Source organism: Copadichromis virginalis, linkage group LG15 (genome assembly GCF_057382275.1).
Source record: "Copadichromis virginalis isolate Kocher_CV1m ecotype Utaka linkage group LG15, C_Virginalis_male_GT1.1, whole genome shotgun sequence".
In the NCBI taxonomy this organism is placed as follows: domain Eukaryota; kingdom Metazoa; phylum Chordata; class Actinopteri; order Cichliformes; family Cichlidae; genus Copadichromis; species Copadichromis virginalis.
The window spans coordinates 8057017-8082684 of NC_140632.1; the positions used below are offsets into that span (position 1 = coordinate 8057017).

General features: G+C 40.6%; 1 protein-coding gene across 1 annotated transcript; it reads left to right on the plus strand.

Annotated features, from left to right (window-relative positions):
- The first annotated feature begins 88 nt into the window (after nt 1-88).
- Nucleotides 89-24522, plus strand: ppp1r14c (protein phosphatase 1, regulatory (inhibitor) subunit 14C). Its single transcript, XM_085431651.1, has 4 exons — nt 89-436; nt 19383-19466; nt 20441-20473; nt 22189-24522. Exons 1-4 carry the CDS (start codon nt 203-205, stop codon nt 22261-22263), a joined length of 426 nt encoding a protein of 141 aa, XP_085287777.1. The 5' UTR covers nt 89-202; the 3' UTR covers nt 22264-24522.
- The last annotated feature ends 1146 nt before the right edge of the window (nt 24523-25668 follow it).

Consider the following 25668-nt stretch of genomic DNA (forward strand, 5'->3'; position numbering starts at 1 on the left):
TATTTTGGTTTGAGAGCCTCTCACTTCTTGCAGTGTTCGCTCCGCCTTCTCGCCTGTCTCCGGCGCTGCGCTTTAAATAGCAGCTGTTTAAAAGCTCCTCACCATTCTCCCGTCTGCCGTGCAGCACGCAGTCCCCACTCGGCACCGCAGTCCTCCCCTTCCATCCACACATTTCTTTAATAACACTCCTGCACATCTCGCTATGTCGGCCGCCAGCACCGAAACCAGTGCCCCTTTGCCCACCGCCGGCAGCCGCGTTTTCTTCCAAGGTGCGCCCGGAGTGGGCTGCGTGGGGTCCGGACCCATCAATGGGGAAGACACGGTCCAGAAGAAGCAGGGCAAAGTGACCGTGAAGTACGACAGGAAAGAGCTGCGGAAAAGACTTGTCCTGGAGGAGTGGATCATCGAGCAGCTCAGCGTGTTGTATGACTGTGAGGTAAGTCGAAAGAAACTCCAAAGCCGCACACGGCTGTGCGCTCTTGTCACCGAGACGGCTGGACAATGAACAGCCCTGGATGAAAAAAAGTGGCCCTGCATAGCTGCTTTGTTGTTCTTTGAGAGGTTGTGTTTTTAAATCTTATCTTTTTGTCGCCTTCAAAGACGATTAATCGAAACCGCTTTATACATTTCTCCTGTTTGGTCGACTTTGCTTTTTATGTTCAGTTTCAGTGTTGATTAGGCAGAACTGCAGCAGCCGGACTACTCTATCACTTTAGATGGTTCACTGCGTTTACAAGAATGGCACCTGAATAAAGTACGTCCATGTTTCATCTGACCCCAAATATTTTAGCCGGTGTCTCTCTGTGCTCTGCCGCACTCATACCAGCTGGCTTGGAGATACAAAGCTGTGTGGTACTCATGTGTCATGTCCCGTGTAATTTTCTCCCTTGTTAAAGAGAAAGAGGGATGGCTGACTCCACGAGGCTGAGAGACCGGCGAGAGAGAAACCGCACGTTTGCGCTTTTTACGCACCAGCCGCGTTGGCCATGAACGACCGAGACGCGCTTTGTCTCATTATTCAGTGTGTGTCGAACAAGTAACCTCATCCTCACACGCCGCTGTGAGATCAGCCCATGTAACAGGCATCCATCCACCTCACGTGCATTTACCTCTCCATCCTCGAGAGCCAAACCTCACAGGCTCATGATGTGATGGTAGTTTTCTCCGCGAGCTGCGTGCGCAGACAGCACGCGCTGGAAACCAGTATTGTGGCAAATTTCTGCCACAATACTCGTTGTGGGGGACGAAAGGGGTGCAGAAAGAGAGCCGATCTATAAGTCATGTCCAAGTGAACAGAGCCAGGCCTGGGGGATGGGGGAAATAAGAAGGGCAGTGGGTTAAGGACGAGCTGATACCGTGACTTTCGTTAACAGCCAATCAGCTCCTCTGACTCTGATTCCCCCACACCTTCAAGCTGAAGGTCTCCACAACTATGCACACACATACAGCCTTACAGTATGCCTGTCGCCACAGACTCAGCCAATCAGAGACTAAATAGGGGTCTGCGAGCATGTATGCACATGTGCATGAATCAGGCAACACAGAGGAGCTGAATTTTATTTAAACATAAGGTACAGGTGTGGGGACATGAGTATGTCTCATGTCTGCAGTTGTAGATGCGCATGTGGTTGTTAATGAATGCAGAATGTTGACTCTAACAGTAAATCTGAGAGCAGTATGTGTGTGAATATGCAGAAAGGAAACTTTTGTTAAAATTACAGCAGGATGCTGAATGTCATAATGTCTTTTTCAGTAGTTTGTTCTTCTGCTATTTCTTTCCCACATTTAATGCATATAGACCTCATGCATGCCTTCTGCACATAGAAGTACCTTAGTATGATTTATATAGCTGTCATTTTGTTTGCAAGCTTTCTGTTTTTTATGGTTCTGCTTTGGTTCATCCCTGGCTTTCTCAGAGTCTGCCTGAGAGCAGACTAGTTTCAATTTCAAAGCCATCCGAGCTCTTTGGCTGTGTGTCGGACTGTCATCAGCAGGTGTGCTTGATCTACACAGAGGTGACTGGAGTATTTGATGTTTGACGACGGCTGGAGTGCACTGGCCCAGCACCGATCTGTATTTTGGACTGTGATTTGCTTCATGCAAATGGATATTTAGATAAACAGGAAAACACAGTAGATCAAGCACGTACGCAAGCTCTCGTGATTTCCAGACAGAAAGAATTCAACACTTTTCTAAGAAAACACTGCTTTTGGTCGACTTCAGTTTAATGACAGAGTCCCTGCAGTGTAGATTTCAGCAAAGATATTCCCAGCAGCCTTACACCTCCTCATGTCATGTCTTTCACACGGCAAATGGGATAATATCACATGGTAATCCCCTGGCTCACTGGTGTTGTTGCCAGTCTGATGTCACACTGGATGCTGGAATGAGATCGGTGTTGTTGACTAGTGTTAGAAAGACACGGGCCTGATAATGAAATGAAACCAACACATCAATATTCTCCATTATTTTGACACAGTATCACTCTGCTGCATTGTTCAATGCTTTCTTTCACACAACACTGAAAAAAATATTCTTTTCCCTCATAAAGATGAAGCAGTTATTTTGCATAAGGTGGAACTGAAATAGATGAAATCCAAGGTTTATATATTCAAATAATTAATCATTGAGGAAAATCTGGGCTTAAATAGTTTTTTGTGTTTATGCGCATTCATGTTCATTTCATTCAGGCTCTTATGGCTTTGCTGCTGATGTTTGCTCAAATGACTGTAAGCATGAAGTCACACACACCCCCTTCATGCCTGTTAACACCTCAAGAGCAGGGCCCAAGATAGACCAAGGTGTGTATTTTGTGTTTGTGTGTGCACGGATGATAAATCGAAGTGGAGGCTACTGATTTGAGCGTGCTGGTCAAGCTGAAAGGTCAGCCACTATATCGGTTTCATGAGAAAACCTGATACTAGCAATCATCACAGAGGTGTGGGTATGCGTGTGCAAGTTTGTGTAGGCGGTGTGGTAATGTGGTGATACTGAATTGTAATGGACTGGAAGAAAGGTGAACTCAGAACAAATAGGATTATGTTTTTGGTGAGAATTTCACTTGTTCCCTGTAACTGTTGCCACAGTGCTTGCTTAGTAGCTGGAAGACAAATTGTTTAGAAAACAGTAAAGGGAGAAAATGTGTGTCATGGAAAACCTTGCCGTTTCATCAGAATTGAACTAAGTACTGATGATCCTCTAGCATGTCTAAGATCCAGCTACCAGCACCTCCAGGAGTGAACATATAAAGACATCCTTTGTTTAAGCAATAAAATGAAAATGTAAGCATTCATGGGAAACTTGTGCTGTAATAATATTGCAACTTTGATTTTATATTGATTAAATAAACCAGATATACATTTAGCCATGCAGGATGCCAAATTCTGATATGGAGAGGAGCTGGCTTGTTGATAGCTAAATGGTAAACTGAGCAGTACTTTTCTACTCTAACTGAGCACTCAAAGCACCTTTTATAAAATCTTCATTCAGCCAATCACGCACACAGCCTAGCCGGCAGGTGAACCACCGACCTTCCGATTGGAAGACGATCCTCTACCTCCCGAGTCACAGCTGCCCCTAGTTTTCACTCTTTTCCAGTCTCTCTGTATAAGTTACTCCGGTAGTGGCTGACAGGAGAGTATTACCGGACTTCTAAGGAGACAGGCGAATATTTTCTCTTATGTTGAAACCAACCTTTAATCTTAAAATGAACAAGATATCAAAATATCAAATTTGCCTTTTTGGCTTCATCTCATATATATATTTATTCCCTAAGCCTCTGTCTTTTTCCACCCCTCCCTCTCTCCCTCTGTGCCTCCTCTTTGGGTGAGAGGATAACAGAAGGTGAGTTCTGTCAGAGATGGATTCCCCTCTGCTCTCCCGGGACACGTTGCCTCTGTTCATTTTGGTGTTCAAAGGACAGGGAGGAGAAAAAGCAGAGAGAAAAAAAGCAGGAGGGGATGACCCAAAGAGGGAGAGGCGCTAGAAAGCTGAGGTCCTAAGTGCTCCCACTGCAGCTCTTAATATAGTGAAAGCCTTGACTATATTATAGGCTCATTGTAGTGCCCAAAGAAATCACTCACTGTTATATTACTTTATATGTGTAAAAGTATTAAAGCTTGAAGTGTTAATGGAACTGCTAACATGTAAGTTCACACTATGAAACACTTAACCCACAACCTCTCCTAGGGCTGCACCATTATTACGTAAATGATAATCATAGGTTTGTTTGTTTTTTAATCAATATTCAGTTTTTAGTCAAAATTATTCATTTATGCTAGCGACAAAAATTTTTTTATTACAAAGTTGTGAAAACATAACCCTGCTTTCATATCCATTTTGTGTGACATTCCTGCAAATGCACAAATGCATCCAAATTAGCCCTCCTCACCCACCTAAAGTGAGTGCATCTCTTAGAAGTCAAAAAATAAGCAAAACACAAATAACCTAAAACAAAATCCAGTCAACATGGCACTGCTTCCTGTTAACTAAAGCATCTTTGCAGACAAATACAGTGTTTATTCACCTCTGGTAAGTGCATTTGTATTAAGCAAAATATAAAGTCTTTCATTCTATTCGGTGCCTCTACATAATAGCTGTTAATAAAACTCAAAACAAAGACAGCTTTGAGACCCCTCTATAGCTCCCTGGCAATGTTTTGCATAGGAAATAACATGTGGTTTGTCCAGTAACTTGACCACTTTCCTGAAACCCTCGTTTCTCACAGTGCTTATTAGATTCACTTTGCATTGTTTCTCTTGGCCTTCATGCATTAATTACACTGCAGATGGTGGCGTCTTTTCACCCAGTCGAATAACTTAAGGGAAGATTATGGTTCAACAGCAGTTGAACCACAATCTTCTTGAAGGGGGCATGTGGTGTGGCTGGTGTGTTGGCCGCTCTTGCTGGTGCTGTTATTGGTCCATCAGCCAGAAGGGCAAATATAACATTATATGTAACATTCAAACAGCTGAAACCGAGTGTTAAAAACAGTGAACAGTCTCCACTGTAGTCACTGTGTGTTATTTTCATGCTGTTTCATGCATTTCTGGTGGTTCTGCTGTTGCTTCCTTCCCTGTTCCGGCCCACTTGTCAACCAAGCAGCATTTGACCGTCACACAGCCTCATCCATGTTGAGCAAAGTGCAGTTGGGATTTAGGAGCAGCAACTCTACAGCACTCTTTTATTGCTCCTTGGTTTACATCACTTGCCCAAAATCCAAAGTATTTCCAACAGCAGATGATAAGCTGCCTTGAGGGATTCAGCCTCTGCTGTGCCAAATATTCCAATTCTGTTGTATTTCTGTCCTCTAACATAGTACTCGACCAGACTTGTCAAAGAAACGTCAAGCTCCGTGGTGCAGGGAACAGCTGTGATTGGCTTGTGCGGGTTTATTTGCAGGACGCCAAAATCATGATTGAGATTCGATTAACTGTGTGATGCCGTAGCCTCTCCCACAGTCAGAGACTTGAGTAGACGCTGTTGGACTGCAGATTAACGCCGAGGCCAAGCCGAGGTGATTAAAAGGCAGAGTTTGTCAGCACAGTGACGAGACCGTCTGTCTGAGAGCACCTGAGAGCAATCGATGAATGAGGAGAAGCTTTAGGCCTTTATTTGGTGTGTAAGAGAAGAAGAGAATAACCGAGACAAACAGATTGCTAGAGCAGTAAATATGTTGTTGGCTTGCGTACCAAGCTCAATGTGTGTGTTCTTCGGGGGGCGTATGCTGTAGAATAAGGGGAGAAAGACACTGTAATGCCCTACTTTTCCGTGGCTCAGCTTTAATAGAGCCCCACTCAATGAAGCTCATTCATGTGCACAGGCACAGACACTGCCAGCATACAACACTTGGCCCTGAGGCCTTGTGTGTGTTTATGTCTGCGTCCATGGGTGTGAATAAGGCCGTGTGGGCTTTTCGGGGCCATAATATCCATGGCTGAGCAGTCGGGGGTACTTTCCATGCATTGATAAGCATCAGGACACACACACATACACTCACAGGTCAGTGTACAGACGAAATGGAGCACGGACACTTGAGGAAGAAGCATTTTTGTTCTGGATAATACTAATGTTTCTATCTCCTGCTCCTTTTCTCATCACCACAATAACAGCGGTTGTTTAATTTCTACACTGTTTTGTGTAGGAGGGTCCCCAGGCGGCCTTTGTGTGCTTTGGTAGTGGACAGTGGAATCTGGATTCTGTCCCCCTAGCATCAACTTCCTGGCAGAAAAAAAGAACATCATTATCTCTCTCCGTCTGCATCATTATCCCCTCCTCCCTCTGCTTCTCCTGTGACCTTCTCTATAACATTTCTCGTTTGCCTTTTGTGCATGTGTGTATCTGTGTGTGTTTCCCCCCACATTGGGAAGCAGGAACAGTCATATACTATATCGTGCAAGCCTCGTGTGGTAGCTGCTGAGGAGAAGTAAGGAGTGCAATTCAAGCCAAGTCATTAGTGGCGTTCAATAGGTTTAGCAATACCATGCAGAGGGTGAACACGCATATCGGCATATACAAAGACAGGAGCATTATGTTACCACTGAAGTTACTGGATATACTGCATGTATACACAAACAGTTACCGGCACTAGTTTAACATTGTGGGTCTTTTATTTTCTGTTTTGCAAGCCTGTGAAAATGTGAATTCACCACCCACAGCAGTTGATGGATGTGATTCCCCTCAGTGATCAATCGAACAGGTCTCACTCTGATTGATGGCAGGATGCTGGCTGGGCTGCACTGCCTCATTATTCTGAAAACTGGTGATCTTTGCTACAACCTCTGGGTCTGTTTCACACCGATCAAATGTGCTTTTTAAAATCTGTGAAAGGTCGAGATTATACAAGAAGGTGGGTCTAAGAAGGAGGAAAAAGGGGACAAACCTGAATCCAGAATGACCCCCATTTAGTAAATCATTACTGCCAAGACTGGCAGACCCACTTGGTAGGAGATTTCACCGGTAAATTGGATAATTGTTTTACTGAGTGACCCTGATGTGTTTATGGATCTGGCGAGGAAGGTCGCTGTTGTGTTTACTTATCTTCCATTCAAATTACACGGGCAAAAATAGAAACCGATGGGGTCTGTGTCCAACCACGTGCTGGCGCATTTCGCATACCACCTGCAGACACATGCATGCGCTGCTAAACAAATCAGAGGTGTTGACAAGAAGGCCTTTTAGCAAGCAGCTAAACACCAGCTGTTGAAACAGTTATAAACACAGTGGCTGCAGAAAGGTATCAAATGTCTTTTTCAAAAGCAAAACTCAGCATGAAGGTTTTATTGCTTTTTTTTTTTTTTTTCTCCCTCTATAGTTTCCATCCTGGTGTAATTTCTCACTTTCATGTCAACTTCTGGTGCAGTCTGACCCCATCTGCTTTTTTGTTTTCCTCCGCCTCCTCATTTCTGTTATTTTTCTCACCAGGACTTATTCTACCATCTGTCTCTTAAGTCTCCTATTGATCCTAATCACACATGTCTACAAGTTGAAAGGTGGGACTGATACATCTGTACTATGGTAAAAGTTTATACGTGCCACTACGTAATACAGCTGAAGTATATTGTGACCTAACCCAGGGAAGATGTGATTGACAAGCAAACAGAAAAAGCTAACAGGAAAAGAGGAGAAAAAGCAAGCAGTCTTCACCTGTTGTTACCAGGTCGAACAACCAGCACTGGCTTCACCCTGCCCAGGGCTGTGAAAATATATTTGCCCTCTTCCTGATTGCTTTCTTATTATTCACACTTACATGTTTCAGATCATCACACAAAGTTTGGGATTAGACAAAGATAACCAGAGTAAAAACAAAGTTTCATTTTTAATTGATGATATTTGTTTATTTGTTTATTTATAAGGAACCCCATTAGCTTCCACAACAGCGGTTGCTAATCCCAAACCATCAAATACAATCAAATAAAATGCTACACAATAAAGTGAATGCAAAATATCTGCATAATTTGGCTATTACATCCACAGTGAGGTTTCACAGTTGTGAAAATATGAACATATAAATATCAATAACACTGAGACAAAATACACAAATTTCCATTACAAATGACATTGCCCTCTTACAATATTTGCAATAATTCAAAGCTGTTTGAATAGGCTTTTAAGCTATTTTTGAAATTATAAATAGAATTATTCCACTTGAAAGATGCTCTAAATATAACAGAGTTTTTAAGTTGCTTTTAACTCGAGGAATTACTAAATTGCGGTTTGTTGAAAATCGTGTATTATAATTATGTTTTTCATCTGGATACTGCAATTGAGCAGAAAGAAAATGTGGTGTGTTAAACAGTATTGCTTTCTTTATAAATACAAGCAAGCCATAGTATAATTTAGCTTGCACAGGAAGCCAAGCTTGTGGGGATAGGTTAATTGGATAATCCAAATTGCCACTAGGTGTGAATGTGCGAGTGAATGTGAGTGTGAATGGTTGTCTGTCCCTATGTGTTAGCCCTGCGACAGACTGGCGACCTGTCCAGGGTGTACCCCGCCTTTTGCCCTATGACAGCTGGGATAGGCTCCAGCACCCCCCGTGACCCTGAAAAGGATAAGCAGAAGCGAATGGATGGATGGAGGAAGCCAAGAAAGTTTATCATGCATTTTATCTATATTTGTATAGTATTTGTATAGTACGAACACCTTAACACTAATCTGTCTGATATCATTTGTTAAGGGACAACAAGTTATCCAAGCTTACCAAAGCATGAATTTACTGTGATTAACCACATTTTTTTGAAAGTTAAGTTCAGTTTGAGTAGCCATACCCAGGCCTGATTACTGGCAGACCTGTTGAATCAAGTAATCACTTAAATAGAACCTGTCTGACAAAGTGAAGGAGGCTAAGAGATCTCTGAGAAACAAAATCATTGATATCTGTCAGTCTGGACAGGATTACAAAGCCATTTCTAAGGCTTTAGAACTCCAAGGAATCACAGTGAGCACAAATGGAGAAAACAACATCATAACTTCAGATATTAAATATGTGTACACATACACATATGAAGAATAAATGTGGACAAGGTGAAAATAAAGAGATCTGGAAATGACAAATGCCTCTTTTCCACTTGCACCTTCTGGGCTCGACACGACTCTACTCCATACTCATTTCAGTTGTTTTCCACAACGATTGACTACCACCTTATTGTGGGTGGGTTTGATACAGCAGCGCTTCCTGTCTTGTGATGTCGTTTGTATGCGACACAAACACAAAACAACAATGGAGGACATCAGGCGATGGTGTATCTGCTGCTAAACTGATGGTAAACATCTGCACCGTATCACTGGACCTCAGTGTTGGTGTATATGTAGCTATTTCCTAGTTGCTGGGTTTCAGAGTTGAGTTGCTTTCATGACTCATCCAGTGATGTCACTCCCTGACGATGATTGGCATGCAGTCTATTGACATCACATTTTCAGCTCGTTTGGAACCCCCAACTGAGTAGGTACTAAAAAAGTACCTGGTACCAGGTACTACCACCTAATGGAAAACCCCAGTCGAGTAGAGCCAAGTAGATACTAGTGGAAAAGAGGCTAAATGTCTTCAGGTTATTAACTTGAATTAGACTGCTTACAAATGTAGCCATTGAATCCCAACATGTAGTGGTACAAGAAGAAAAATGACAAATACAAGGCATCTCAGTCCTAGTTTAGTAGTGGTGTAATTTCCATTTTACTAAGCTTGAGCTTTGAACCCAAACACTGATCAAAGATGATCATTAAAAGAAGAGACTAAGGAGAACCAGCTGCAAAATGTGCAACCAGCAATGGGGAAACGGAAAGCTGCTGAGACCATGAAAAGAAAAGGCGTTGACTTGTCACACGCGCACACTGATGTTCTTGTCTTCCTATGACATCTCCTCCCATCCCAAGATGATCCAGTTAATCAGTGGTTTCTTTGTAAGCAGGCCAAATCAATTCATAATCTGGCTATATGTAAACACTGACTCAGTTTATCTGGTTGGCACAGTGAGAAGATGCAAAATACCGTCGTCATTCGCACATGTCTGAGAAAAGGAAATATGCAGAAAAGGAAGACTGTTGTTTTGACTCTCAAAGTCATGGGCGTGTGCTCATATATGGGCGTGTGGCTTGTCTACCTTTGCATGTGCTGCATGACATTGCACATTTGAAAGCAGTTAATGCAACTGAAAAACAAGCACTAGAGATGAAAGAAAATTAGAACAAAGAGGGTGTATTATTTTTATCAGTTCTTAACCCTATGTTATTATACTCCCCAAATAGCTGGCCAATATGCAACATGGCTGCTTCTGCCCCTGGTGCTCATGATGTTTTACATCCAGAATGACTGAAAGTGCTCATTTACACTCAGGGCAAAGGTCCAAATGGGTCCCAGCTGTTGACCCATTAGCCTCAGGAAGAAACTGTCTGCCTGATAAATACAGTAAAATAAATCCTGTGCAGGATCACAAAACTGTGAAATAAAGTCACAAAACCGGCACTGGCATTTTCATGCTTGACAGTCTACTGTAATTTTTACTCTCTTTTTTAAAATCAGGATTTAAAGCAAAGGGGAGGAAGGGTGATGTTAAGTATTTTGATTTTGTATAGCAATAGGGTAAAAAGGCTTGTGTGTCAGCTGATGCTGTAAGTATTTTGGGCTATTGAAGAAGAGACTGTGCAAGGTAGAAGACCTAAAGGCTCTTGACAAAACATTAAAAGTATATATTTTTTTCTGTGTAACTACCTCTGATGTTTGGGAACACCTAGACTTTAGTGATGACATCATGCTGGTATCCCTGTCTTTTGCAGATGATGTTATCTTTTGAGCTATAATGGAGATTATCTATGTATCAGCCATGTAGATGGATAAGCACCTACATCTCTAAAGGAGGATTCAAGGCATAGGTAGTTATTAACCTTAAGTGCATAGCCTCTGGAAAGGATCTTAAACTCTTATATAAGCACAGGTTGGTATGGAAAGCTGAGGTTAAATGTCGCCTCTTTCTCCCTGTCACCGGGTATTTTAATGTCTCTGGCTTTCACTTATAAGTGATTCAAATGGCCCATTTGGCATTAAAAGAGCAACAAGCATTTGAGAATACTAAATCCTAACATGGTTTTATTTATTTATTTATTTTTAATTGTGCTTTATCAGCCTAATGTACTCATACGCCAACCATATTCCATGACCTCAAACACATAGGTAATGATTACAGTCCAAGAGGGGGGATAACTTCAAATATGATGTATTTGACCTAACACTGGCAGCGTAACGAGTTTCCAGATTTGTCTCTTTGGTGTCATTAAAAAAATAATAATTTAGCAAAAGATCCTCATTGATGAAGCTACCTCAGTATATCAGTCACATGACTTGCAAACATTTAGAAAAAGCCCAAACAAACCAACAAAACTGCCGATTTGTAAGGCTAATTTCTCAACTGATAAAAAATATAGGTGAGAGTTTGAGAAATGTGGAGAATGGTCCATGGCAAAGTTATCCATCAGGCTTTGTTTGCAAAGTTAGAGCAAAATGTAGCAATGTCACAAACAGTGGTGTTACCAGTCATGGTACCAACCTATTCATGTATGCATGTATATATGTCTGCATGTACTTCATCTCCTCCTCAACAGTTGAGCCAATCTGAATGAAACTTTCTACAAACGTAGTCACACTTATAGTGATTATTAACATCTATATGTATATATATTAAAAAAGATTTATTAGAAATACAAATTCTCCTGGTTTTCCTATGTATTATGTTCATCTTCATGACATGCAATGCAATGTTACGTTGTCCATTTGTATTTGTTCATTGCCCGTGCCTAACGTAAAGGTCACCAAAATTTGCATCCACGACAGAATTTTGAGATTGTTTGAGAAAAAGCAATGCCCACCTGGCTAAAGCCAGTAGTATATATATATATATATAAAAGTGTATATAACTCCAGTGTAAATCATAGAATCATATGGCATGATGCAGCTACACAGAATACAAAATTAGAGCAATTACCTTAAAGACTATGGGTGGGGGACTAGTTCTTCCAAACTGCAAAGGTATTGATGTATTAATTGATAGAGAGTGATATGTGGAAACTCAAAGGGAGAGACCATTTATGACACAGAAAAAAAGAAATCAGAGGAGACTCAGCATAACAGGGCAAGGACATGGCTTCAACATCAAGTTTTGGCCATGGAGATAAAAGCTACTACAACACCAAAGTGGAGAAACATCAGGGGGAGAATGATTAGGACATTTACATCACAACGAGATTCTTAAATTTAGTATGCACGATCATCTGTTATTTTTAACTGAAAAGTTCCTTTGAGTATAATTCCTCCCCACAAGCTTATTTCTCTGACAGTTCTCCTCTCTGATATACTGTGTCCTCCGGAGTACAGCTGAATCAGCGTGGGAAAGAGCTTTTGCTGCAGTAGCTAACTTCACCCAGCGAAGTCACATAATCTATGCTGTATGGTTTCAGCAAATTGCATCGCTGGAGGGCAAGAAGAAGGTGCTGGGAGGTGGGGGTGAGTTAGGAAGCGAGGGATGCAGGAACGGAGGAGAAGCCGGCCTTTATTGGTTACTGTTCCAAGTAACTTTTTGCTTTCCCCATGCATTGAAAGAAAATCCTTGTATTTAGTTGTTTTACTTCTCTCCCGTCCCTGTTTTCCTTATGTTTCCTGTCCTATCCCTGCCCTGTGATTCTTTGCATTCTTTGTCACACTGTAGTGTTTCTTACTCGGTTTAACGCGGTCTCTGAAGATGAATTCATCCCACCTTGAGCTCTTGCTCGCTTTGATGTGACAGCGCTCGGCAGCAAAGAGAGGAAGAAAGCTGAGCTGTGAGGTTTTAGTGTTGCGCAATCCTCCTCTTCCTTGCATTCTGCATCATCATCACAAGTGACCCACTTATCTGTGCGCTCCCCATCTCCCTGTATCTTATTATCGGCTCTTATATATTGTATTTAGCAGTCTCGTACATGGTCTCTTTTGTTTCTTTTCACATTTTTCCTGCCTTTTCCCCCCTTTCTTTCATCTCTGCGTGGTTGCTAATTTAACACAGGCCTACATTCCTTGTGTTTGTATTTGTATTTTCTTTTTATTTGTCAGGGAAAATTTACAAAGCCATTAGTCTCCTAAGAGAAGAGATGTACTGTACCAGATTTAGAGGCAAGCTAATTTCCATCCACATTCTCTGGGTCAGACAACAATAAAACAATGTAATGACATCATCAAGAAAGAAATGATACTCATACCAATGAAACAAACAAGTGCATTTGTTATTTCACTGGTCTAACGTTTGCTTATTCTTCTTCTCTGTTCTTCTCTTTAGACATGTCTCCTTGTTTACAATACAGGGTGAAGGTTTTAGCATCTCTGCACGATTAAAACTCTTCCTACGTTCTTCCTTTCCCACCAGCTCTTCCTGTCAGTCTCTGTTATAAGCACTGCATCACATGCATACAGAGCAGTGATTAAAGAAGAGGCGGTGGTATTATCTTATTTACTACATAACTCCTCTTTCAATCCAGTTGAGCCCGTGTTTGTGTGGTTAATATCGGCTAACACATGAGAGGGATCAGTCAATGTCAGCCACCTTTTTTGCACGTGTTACCCACTGAGGGTGGAGACTGAACGTTGTTGAGCTCTTTGTACTGCAGCAGATCTATGTCTCTCTCTCTTTCTTTTACACACACATGCACACTGAGGATTATGATCCTCCAGGTAAAGTGTCTTTTTGCGATGATGCAACAGCACTATAATAATCAGTGGCACCATTTTATCATAACGCCACGCTTGAATTTAAGCTAGCAAGCAGGAAGCCATAAAAATAAGCATAAAGATCCAGACCTGCAACGTGAGGTTTCATGTGGCCCAAGGGGTAGCAGATCTTGCACTCCAGCTGCTAAGTTCCTCTGTGAGCGTGTTTGCTGCTGGCTGTGTAAATATCTTTGAGTGCTCATCGTCTGTGAGTTTGACTCTGTTGTTTTACCTTAGAATATTTCCATTTCAGAGAAGCCTATGCTTGAAAATACTCTCAGCTGTTATCCATTATCAGTTGCCACTACACATAAAGACTTGACTGAAGTGTTTAATGAGGCAGCTGAACCACACTGTCAATCTGTGATAACAGGACCGAACAGAAAGTCAAATCAAACTGACCAGGAGGATATGCATATCCTGCAAGAGTGGTCTGCTGAATCACACCAGGATACATTAACATGTCTTCCTTTTGCTTTATTGCAGAGTCGTGGCAGATCATGTGTTGTTTCTTGGATGAACTGAAAGCAACCTTACTGAGACATTACCTGGCTCAGCTGAAAAACTCACGAAAGGTCATGTGCTACTCCTCAAACAGAATATTTCTAAAGTGAAACAACATTCGATCGCGGTTTCATGTGACTCGTTAATTATGTCTTCAAGTAGGATTTGCTTCTGTCCAATGTAACTGGTAGATCTAGTTCATAAAAGTGGGCCATGAATAGGAATAATTATGAATCACTTGGCTGAGTGAAGCGATCGCCCGTAACAGAGTTTAACTCTTTGTTCGCAGAAAACGTTTGAGTAGTCTGAATAGAGTTTGCGTTGAGTCACGGGGTTGGGCCGCTTACATTAGCTTTGATTCACCTCATTGCGGATGAAGCAGACTGAAAACGCTGCTGGCTGTTTAGCTGTCGGTGAATATGAGTCTGGCAGACATGCATGCCTCACTTCGTCTGCATCTCTGCACGCAGCAAACACACACAGGCTGGCAGTGTTGCTCTCCGCTTCTCTCTCGGCCTCTGTTTTGCCTGCTGGCTCTCACACGTCGTCTTCACAGAGTTGCCTTCATTACAACAAACACTGCTCCTTGTTATCTGTTTTTGCGCACACCATCCTCTTCGCACAAACTCTCGCTCTCTTTTTCTAGTCATCTTTATATCTCCCTTCTGCATATGCAAACAAAAACCAGCCGTCATCTGTGAAAAATGCTGAATCTAGGCCTCTTGTGCATAAACAGGCGTTCACAGTTTCACAGCACTTACCATTTTTTCACATTTCTGTTTGTTTTGTGGCTGCCTGTCACTCTCTGCCATTGTGCCTTTTGTCATTTTGTATGCTGGTTAAATGGAAAATTATATTCCCGGTAGCAGCAGGTGTGACCTTAGCCATTTTAGGCTCGCAATCATCTAGCAGGACAACATCTTCAATGTGTGTGTTAGGTGTGAGAGCGTGTTTTTTCCATTCTCACCATCTACACAGTGTGTTTAATACACTTAGGGACTGTAATGCGAAGCCCAGTGGTGAGTGATTCCCTGTAGAAGATTGATGGTAGCAAAAACCGGCGTGGGTGCATGTGCGCGTTTGTAGGAGCCGGGATTTTGTTGGCGATAGCCTGCAGTCACGCCTGGCGAGCAGGCCGTGTTTTTAGTCATCACCAATCACAGTGACAGGGGGTGACGGAGTGCCTGCTGACAAGTGGAATATTCAGGGACACACACACAAACCCACACGGAGCATTCAGGGTGAAGCGAGTGATTGATAGCTTGGCGCACAGGCAGGCAGACAGACTTGTCCTTTGCCCTCAAACATCTTAAGAAGTAGGTCAGTCTGCTAAATTTATGATCCTGACACGTTTTCACTTTCACATTGTTACTCATTCGAATTCATGCTTTCATGTTTATTATTAGGTTAAACCAGCAAATCACAGTACACAAACTCATCGACACTGACCGAGGCCATGATCTCTGCACTCCACTCACACGTCTGAATTTGCAGGTAGCTGCTGTGAGGTGTAAACAACATGACCTTCCAAGGAAGGAGGCATGTTTGATGATTTGAACTTTTAGGTTTTGTCTCCACTAAGGCTATGAAACCCAGCCTTTGTCTAAAATTTTTAGAGACAACAGCAAGAATATTTTTATATTGAACAGTCTAAGATTTCCTTAAGGACCAGCTGAGCAGAGTTTTTTGTCACCTATTTTCAGCTTTAAAAAAAATGCAAAATGTAGAGGAAGCCTGGCACTGAACGGTTTGACCTCTCTTATATGCTTATATTGTAAATACTTAATTTCTCTTTTTAAGATTTATATATAAATCACTGTAATATAACATCGCTGTAATCTCATCTTTGAAATCAGCTGGCTAATATCATGTGGTTCCCCTTAATACAGCTGCTAAATCTGTGGGAACATGGGTGCGATTCCTGGAATTCTGGCACCCTGATGCTGCCGGGTTTGCCGGTTTGGGCCTCAATAATGGTGCAGTTAAGGAAAACAGTGGTTGGAGATTTTGGTACTAGTAAAATTATTGCAACTTTGTGCAGTGATTTTGAAATCTTGTTGCCTTTTGAAGTGGTTGTTTGAAAGGTGGGGGCCAACCCTGCCACCACATGCAGAGAGTTTCTGTCTTCAAGGCAACTTTGGTTCACCAAGATGGTGATAAAACAGCAATAAGATGGAATCAGTCTGGTATCATTTGGGGTCAAAAGGGCAATTACATGAGAATTTGTTTGTGACAATACGCCAACTAACTGTGGTAACTCAGCAAAAATCACAAATCTGTTGCTCAAAGGTATTTATTCTGGATCAGGATGTCAGTTTCCTTGCAGCTTTATCCCTACTGGGGATAAAAATAATTTAGTTTGGACATGCACATGTACACCACAGCTGGGGAAATTCCACACAATTAACACAACATATGCGTTACTTTGCAGCCGGTTGCAGCCTGACTCCAACTGATTCCTCAAATCTCTCTGCATTTCTAAATAAGACTGGTTATTTGCAAATCTGTCTGGGAGTGATTGCAGTGAGTCTGACGCAAGCTGCCATTGTTTGAAGACAGGCTGACTTGTGCACCAGGAGACTCGTGCAATAACAATTAAGTGCAGTTATGAAGAATTAGACAATGAGCGAATGAGAGTGATGTGACCATTTAGTCTACTGCAGAAAAATTATCACTAGACAACCATTACTTTTTTGTTTTTCCAATGAGCAGTTTTTGCTTTTTAGGAGTGCCCTCATCAGGAGAGGTGAGTTCAAACTTCAACAATGTTTTTAAAGTTTCCTAAGAGAACATTCAATAATCAGTTTTAAAGAAATATTTGATTACCAAACCAAATCGTGTGAATTTCACCAGTCAGTTACTTCCACTCTAGCTAAGAATGCTGCATTGCAGATTTAGGAAATAATCATTTTACACAAATAAGTATTCTGATCTTGAGGTTTCAAGCAAACATCAGTGCTTGTGCTTAGCAGGACAACACACACAATAACATTACCATCATTTCACCACCTCACATTAACTCAATTTTCTCACTTTTTTTCCCCTCTTCATCTAAATCAATTTATCCTTCCACTCCGCAGTCTGAAAAAGCTCATCTCCTCTGATGATTAGCATTTTTTACACAACCTCTGTTCTGTGGTTCCACCACATACACACTCATATGCTAATAGGTGGCAGGCTTTGACATATTCTGACCCTTTCCCGGCTTTGCTACCTTTCTTCTCAGTTTCCTCAACGAGTGAGGATTTCAGAGCGAGACCCTCACGCTAAGACGTTTCAGAGAAAGAGGTGCTTAAAATGCAGGTTGTGTAAATGCCTGTCAGGAGTAAGGATCGAGGTGGGGTAGCCTTGTGTTTGTGTGTGTGTCTACGTGTGTGTGTGAATGTCAAGTGTGTTTGAGATGAAATATAGATGAAATATGATCAAGACTGTTTAAGATGTGGTAGAATTTTTTTTGACTGTGTAAATGGGTGCTATGATGGGATGTTTGTGTATATGTTGCCTAACTAAAACAAGAACACGCAATACATTTGCACTAGTTCATCAGTAGTCAAATGTGTGCATATTGCAGCACATTTGTCTCTTGGAATGTACATTTTGTCTTGCAGGCTACTTTCAAAGGTATAACTGTAATCTAATTTCATTCTGTGCATATCGAAACACCCACGCAAAACTGAGCAGTGACTGAGCTTTAATGCTGAGAGCTAAAATCAAGCCATCCTTCCATCCTCCTGTCCCTGTGTCTAAATACCAGTGCATGCTCGAGGCTTCACCTTACACAAGAGTCCTCTGGGAGGCTTACACAAACACACGTGCAACTAAAGAACTAGTCGCTTTTATTAATTTTAGTTTACTGCAAAAATAATGATAGATATCATCCTACAATTTTTATGGAGGACTACTAAGGAATGTTGTTTAGTATGCATTAGATGAGAAAGGCATTAAGGCTGCAAGTCACATTCACTTAAAACCATGGGTTTGATAATAGAGCCTGAGCCAGGCTCATGTGAATGTATCATAGCATTATAGCCTTCCAGTGTGATGTGTAGTACAGTAATATAGTACAAAAGAAAATAAAGATGTTTTCAGTGAACCTTCACCAAGACTGTTCAATAAAGTGGCAAAAAAAAAAAAAAAAGAGCACTGATATCCTATAAGTTCATCATATAGCTGTCTCTTAAATTTTATGGCCGGTAAAGACTTAATTTACAAAGAAATAAATTATTAACATACAAATAGTTCAGTAGGTAAGGGTTGGCAAAATCTTGAAATCTGAAAGCCATGGAGATTTGGGTGTTGAGTTTCCATATAAGTGACAAAAAGTTAACACTTGGCAGTTGATAGAAGGTGATTGGGGGTATATTTTAATGAACATGTAGTAGATAAAGATTCTTAGTCTTTTATTTATGTATTTATTTATTTATTTTTAATTAATGTGCAAATGCCCAAAATATTAATCCAGTATCAACAGTGTCTTTGTTGATGCTAGAGAAAGATCATAGATTTGGTAAATGGAAGAGAAAACACTAATTACCGGTTTAAGACACAAAGTCTTTCCTGTGCAAAAGAGTGCAGTGACCTACATGAGCGTTGGCATTAGATGTAAATTATAGGGAATAATCTGAAATGGAAATTGTATATATTCTAGGGATGGTGGAGTGGTATAGTCACAGATTGTTGCAATTAATATGGCTGTTGATAAAGGCCACTGCTTGTATATACATGGACACTTTGGCTTCAAAACCCAAAAGGAAGAATTTGGATGATACATCATGCGGTAGCTGGGAGGAACAGTTTGATCCTCCCTGCGCCGTCCGTGGGTAAATAAAATGAACCAGTGAAACAGCGGACCTTTGAAGTGGCACTGAGCTGAAAACAGCCTTTAACCACTAAATGGACCAACCCACAGTAAAATGACATTTCCATATGATGCCTGTTCCAAAAAGCTAAATGCTAAATATGCTCAGCTTGTTTGCAGCTTGAAGTTCAGAGGCTCAGACACACTGTTTGTATAAACTGTGTATAATAAGTGTATAATATTCTTGTTTTCCGTTTTAATTTCTTATTTACTCCTTCACATATTTATGTGCTCGTCTTCCACAAGTTCCTCTGCTTGAGCTGCTCAGTAAACCAGAGTGTCTTTGTGTTCCAGGAGGAGGAGATGCCCGAGGTAGAGATAGATATCGATGACCTGCTGGAGGTCAACAGTGATGACGAGAGAGCCAGCAAACTGCAGGTATGTTCTTTGGGCTGCATTTGTAAGTCCTCAGAAAATACATTGTAATCTCATATAGGAGATGAAATAAGGCGAAATAAGGTAAGTGGGGTTATCAGGTAAAATGGGACATTCATGGTTCATGCATCTCATCTATGGTATATATTGTATATATCTTAGCTATAAATACATACAAATATACACTAACATGTACACATGAACACAGTTGTACATGTATACGTTAGAGGGTAAAAGAGGTGTGTTGATATTGAAGTAATAGATATTGGCGTCAAACTAGTTATCACTAGTCTGACACTGAAGAATGTCAGACTAGTCATTGTAGACAATGTTTCAATGTAGACAAGAGAAATGAACAAAGAGAAGCAAAGAGGATCAGAAAGTAACAGAAATGTGATAGAAAGGATGTTTTCGAGGGAGGCTATATATATATATATATATATATATATATATATATATATATATATATATATATATGTATATATATATATATATATATATATATATGACTGGCCCATTTTTTGGCAGTCAGTCGGCCCATTTTACCTGAACAATGTCAAAACTATGGGACAGCCCAAATTTCAAAACAGTAAAATTCTATTATACCAATCCAACACAGTTAAATGTCATACACAGGGTTTTTTTTTTTCTTAGTGTCCGAAGTGATTAACCAGAAATTGTCCCAGGTTACCTGAGTTCACCCTAGTTGTTCCATAATGGAAACACTCACCTTAAAGTCAAATTTTCCATGTGACTGCTTTGTATGGTATCCTGTTTCTGTTGGCTCTACTGTATGGTGGACCTGTCCTCAAAGACAGACTGATGTCAAACATACATAATCATCAGTCTTTATGTTGTCTGAATACATTACCGCGGTTTTCCATATCAACAAAAGCTAACCAACCAATCCAACACAGACAGTGCTGGGAAATGTCCCTAAACAACTCTCTGTTTTTCCTTTACCAATTTCTACACAGGAATCATTAATAGACTGCTACAAACCAACAGAGGTAAGTCTTCCGGTGAAGCTCTCTTTTCCATGTCCACTGCTTGAGATCAGTGACCTGAAATTATTGATCCGCACATGCAGTATTGAATTTGTAAAGTCACATTTTCATGCTACTGTCACCCTGACCTGAATGAAACAAGTGTTAGATGGGCCCATAAGCTACACAGAACACATACAAGCACACACAATTTAACTTTGTTCACACTGGCGCTTGTTTTTGAGTGTGCGAATGGGTGTGTGCGGGTAAGCTTTCAAGTATCTGGGTTGGGGGAGTTAGGGTTAAGCTATTTTGGTGATTAAAGGTGGTGCAGAACAATCACATTACCTCTACATACGGCCATGTTGCCCAACATGGACTGCCCATCTGTCATCTGTGACTGTTTGCATGTGTTTGTGCGTGGCATTAGGTCAGCCTGTTGAAAAAATGTCAAGGTCACTGGCATCTGAGATAACAGCAACGTTCAGCCAGGTTGACAGCTGCTGATACGTGTCACTCCTACACATCCGTACTCGCACACGCGCGCACACACACACAGATTGTAATCCCTCGAGTCTGGAGTAGCCCAGATGCCATTTTGAACACAATCCCACATAGATGACATGGACTAAGGACAGTGAAAAGCAGAGGCAATGGAGAGAGAAGGTGAATTGTGACAATTGGAAGCAAATGATGAAGAAAGGATGAAAGTAAAAGAAAGAGAGCACTGTTGGTGAGAGAATGACAGGGGATGAAAGAAGCTGTTACAAATGGTGAAGGATAGATGAGACCTCTAGATCAAGGAGGAGGAAAAGAAGAGAGTGACAAGAGGAGGGAGGTATCAGTAATTAGGGCACGATAAGTGTCACCTCTGTTACAATTGTGAGGTTTATATTTCAGCACCATCGCAGACTTTTATAGAGCCATTAGATCAAGATGAGGAATCTTTTTCTTCCATCCTTTTCTGACTTATTGCCTCATAAACTGGCATTTCTTTTTTGTGACTTAAAAAGCAATACCCATATGACTGGGGTTGGCCAGTGTTTGTTTTCTGTTTGGTACAAATTCTTTTTTTCCTTTCCTACAGTACTACGCTTAAGACTCTAGCCACCACTCATTTTTTATGTTTCGGTGCCAATAAACCAGATTTCCTTGTAATTAAAGTGGTCTTGAACAACAGTACTTCAGGCTTTCTGAAGGTCTTTCAAAGTTTTCCTGTTGCTTTTTCACTTATTTTTAGTCCAGTCATTATACCTGACTATTTTCAGAGGAATGTTTTTGGTTTGCTTTTGCTGAACACAGACCTATGAATCATCTAAGCATAAAAAAAGCACCAATTCAAGGAATGAATCACTGTTGTGTTTACACATAACAAATAACTTTGCAATTACCTGTTACAATTTTTAATTGTATCTTTAGGAACTGTGTTATTAAGTCATTCGGCAGAGTAAATATGGTTGTGTGTATAACCTGTTTTCTGTCAGTTGTATATTTATTAAGCCATTAGACAAAGGATTCAGGATTCAGCCTGCAAAATCAAACAGAAACTAAAGAAATGTTATAGATTTGAATTATGGCCTTCTGATGCAAATCTCATTTGATAATTGCTTAAGCTCGATTTGTGTGTGTGTGTGTGTGTGTGTGTGTGTGTGTGTGTGTGTGTGTGTGTGTGTGTGTGTGTGTGTGTGTGTGTGTGTGTGTGTGTGTGTTTAAATCATTTTTTCCTCTTCTCCCTACAGAACTTTGTCCGTGAGCTCCTCGCAAGGATAAGGGGAATGAGAAAACTTAGCGCTCCAACCAAGAAGGGCCTATAATGGCTCAACCATCAATCAGCCATAAACTCCGTCATCTCCTACTTAGCCCGCCATACATGGACTGTCATTAAACAGAATAATTTATCAAAACATCAGTAACTGTTCTGCAAACATCTGCTGTATAATCCATGAATATAGCACTAGTCATTCTTTTCACGATCACAATAACAAGGTGTATTATAATATTTGACTGTTGAAAGGTACATAAGTAAAGCAGAGCCAAAATGTTTAAATAGTCACAATATCTGGAATGTGCCAGAACTGCAACTGTGCTTTAATACAAACACCACCTAACTTCATGTGTCAGAGCCATGTAAGCTTTTTAAACCACTCCTACAAACCAAACAGCCATACAGAATAAAACGCCAACAAAAACTTTAAAAGAGGTGGTAAAAATAGTTGCAGTAGGTGTGAAATTAGCTGTAGCACTATTTAAACACAGTGCTTCTTGATCTTTTTTTTTTCTTGTCCTATTTTTACGGAGGTTTTTTGCTGTTGCGTCTTTCTTTTTTTTTTTCTAAAGTACTGTATGTTGCCATTTCTTGTTCACGTGATTGAAATGTGGTCTTCGAGAGTTTGAGTTCTTGTCACCCTCTTTATCCCTACTCCATTATTGCTTGCAAATGTAAGGGAGCTCTGTGGTCTTGTGTCAAGTTCATTTAAAAGCACAACACATTAATACATTAATCCCGTCGTCTTTTGTGATGTGTAAACTCTGGAAAGAGTGGGAACGTTTTATCAAGCAGTGCTAAAATCATATCAAGATTTTCTTTTTTCCTTTTTTTGTTACCCAGTCTCCTAGTATACTTTTCACCACAGCAAGGCATGATGGGTGTTGCAGCTCTCTGTATGAGACTACAAAAACCTGTATGATTGGCAGCCTTTTGCTCGTCATTGTACATGTTCATGATCTCCCTTATTGGAATACATATCAGTTGGTAGTTTAGATTCAAGCTCAGCACCCAAACACTGTAGTCGTTTTTACACCCGGTTCACTTAATTCTGCTAACTTGTCTCTGTAATAGCGGTTGATGTTGCCTTTAAGGACATTCAGGATCAGTCCACTTTTTACTCAGCACTGAACCTAAACTACTGACGACTTGAAAGCGTAAGAACAGTGGCATAAGAACCCCGGAGGACTTGACACTTTAACTTGCCGACAGAAGGTGTGCCAAAACTGGGATCCTAAAATGTCAAACATCATGGAGGCATTAGTCTGCCGCAGCTCCTACTACAGAGATATCTTTGGGTGGGCTCAGAAGTTTTAGTAATTCTTTTCATGTTGCAGGAAAACTGTGTTACAACTGAATATAAGCAGGTTTAAGAGGTGGATTTGTTTTGTTGCTAGTAAATTTCCCTTCAGCAACACACTGAAAAATCTCTGGTACAATCACGAATCCCTTACAGGGTTGTGCCCAGTTTCATTTTGGAATAATTAATCGTATAAAAAAGGAAGGTGCAGACTAAAACCTGCAGTTTGATATAAAGTATAAACCCACAGCTGCCAAAGACAAAAGCAGGGCAATGTTTTAGTTTAACATAACACTTGCAAAGCACCCTCTTGCATGCTAACAACAGAGACAAGGTATTGATGAAGAGTATATTATAGACCTATAATCAAGCAAAAATTAAAAAAAAAAAAAACTTTTTTGACATAGCTACCATGTATGACTTTGTAAAACCTTTTGTGTTGAGACAACGTGACGTCACGTTGGAGATAATCCAGGAAATTTTAAAAAATGGTGCTGTTTTTGATGTTCTTCCCAGACTTTGGTTAAGTTATAAAAGGCGTTTTCACTGTTGACTGGTGACTGAGAAATGTGTCTGCAAGAAGTCTGTCTCTCTTGACTGATGGAGTGGATGCTCCAGAGTTGCATCTTCTATTTCTCTGTCTGAACTGGGTTGGATACGTGTCATCACTCTAAGCTAGCAATGGTGAGTTTTTCTGGCTCGGTGAATTTGGAGGAAAACCATGAAGATGGAGACATTACGGGCTACTGAGATTCATATCAAGGTACTCTATAGGATTTTCTGTCAAGAAATACTTCAGGGGCAAGTGGCAGATATTTTATTATTTATGGGATTTCATGTGGAGAGTATTTTGAAAGTGTCCATATATAGAAAGCTCTATGTTTGCATGTGTTTTTAAAGTAGCATGTTGAGGGGAACATTTTCTTGGCCTAAAGGTTTTTATTTCACAAAGTAAAACACTTTCCTTTTTTATACCTTTATTATTATTATTATTATTATTATTATTATTATTATGATACAAAAATGTTATTCAGTTGCAGTTTTGTTCTGTACATCCACAATAAGCTTTCTTCTTTTTAAAATGTAATGTGGTGTGGTTTGTTTTTGCCGATAATAAAAATGCAGAATGACTCTGTACTGTTTAAGAAAATGTTTCTACTTGTCTATTTCTTTTCTACTTCCCTTCTACTTCTAGTTTTCATTTTACTTGACATGCAAAATGCATTTGTATGTTTCATTACAGCCACATTTCACCATTTGCATAGTCTTTTCTCTTGAAACACTGCTCTTTATTAGATAGATACTATATTAACTGTTAGCTTCTCTTAGCATGGTAAAAGTCTTCTATAACCTAGACTTATTTACACTTATATTTTTTCCAATGACAGCTTGAATCACAACTTCCTTTTCAAGTAAATTTTTATGCAATAGGCAGTTGACTGAAAGACCTGTGTTTTCAGAGTTTTTTACAGAACCAGACAGCAGCAAGATCCATTCCCAAGTGTCTCCAAAGCACAAGAAGGTGTTAACATTTATGCAGATGATACAGCAACTGCAACGTCACTGATTACTTATGGCCCCAGTCACACAGGCCTGGAGACTGGTCGTCGTGAGGGAAACGTGTACCAGTTAGCGAGCGGTTACTGACAGAAACTGTGAAATCAACTCCTAAAGTCACAGTCACCAGGCCTAAAAACAGATCAGTGAACCCCAAGCAACGACCAGTCTTGAGGGAAAAGCGTGAATTGTGGTAGATGCTGGAGATTACTGGCAGTCACTGGCTATGACATATATGTTGCTACTCGCAAAACATCCTTATGACCCTATTGTTTGCTAGCAGGTTTCATGGTCATCTACAGTCTGTGTGAAAGATGCTGACTTGTCTGCAAACACTCACTAAATTTTTGCCTAGCAGAAGTGAAACTGGAAAGAAATGGAACGCAAACTTGAAAGCAACCATTCGCCAACCCTAACTGGTTGGTTTGCCATCAGGTTTAAACAGCACACTACTGCACAGAGATTACCACACAGAGGCACAATAAGCTACATTTTAGTAAAAGGAGTTTAGTAAACTGCATAAAGGATGTGGCTGCTCCAGTTTCAAAGTAACTATAAAAAGAGAATGACCGTGTAAAGAAAGCTTTGACGTCATGC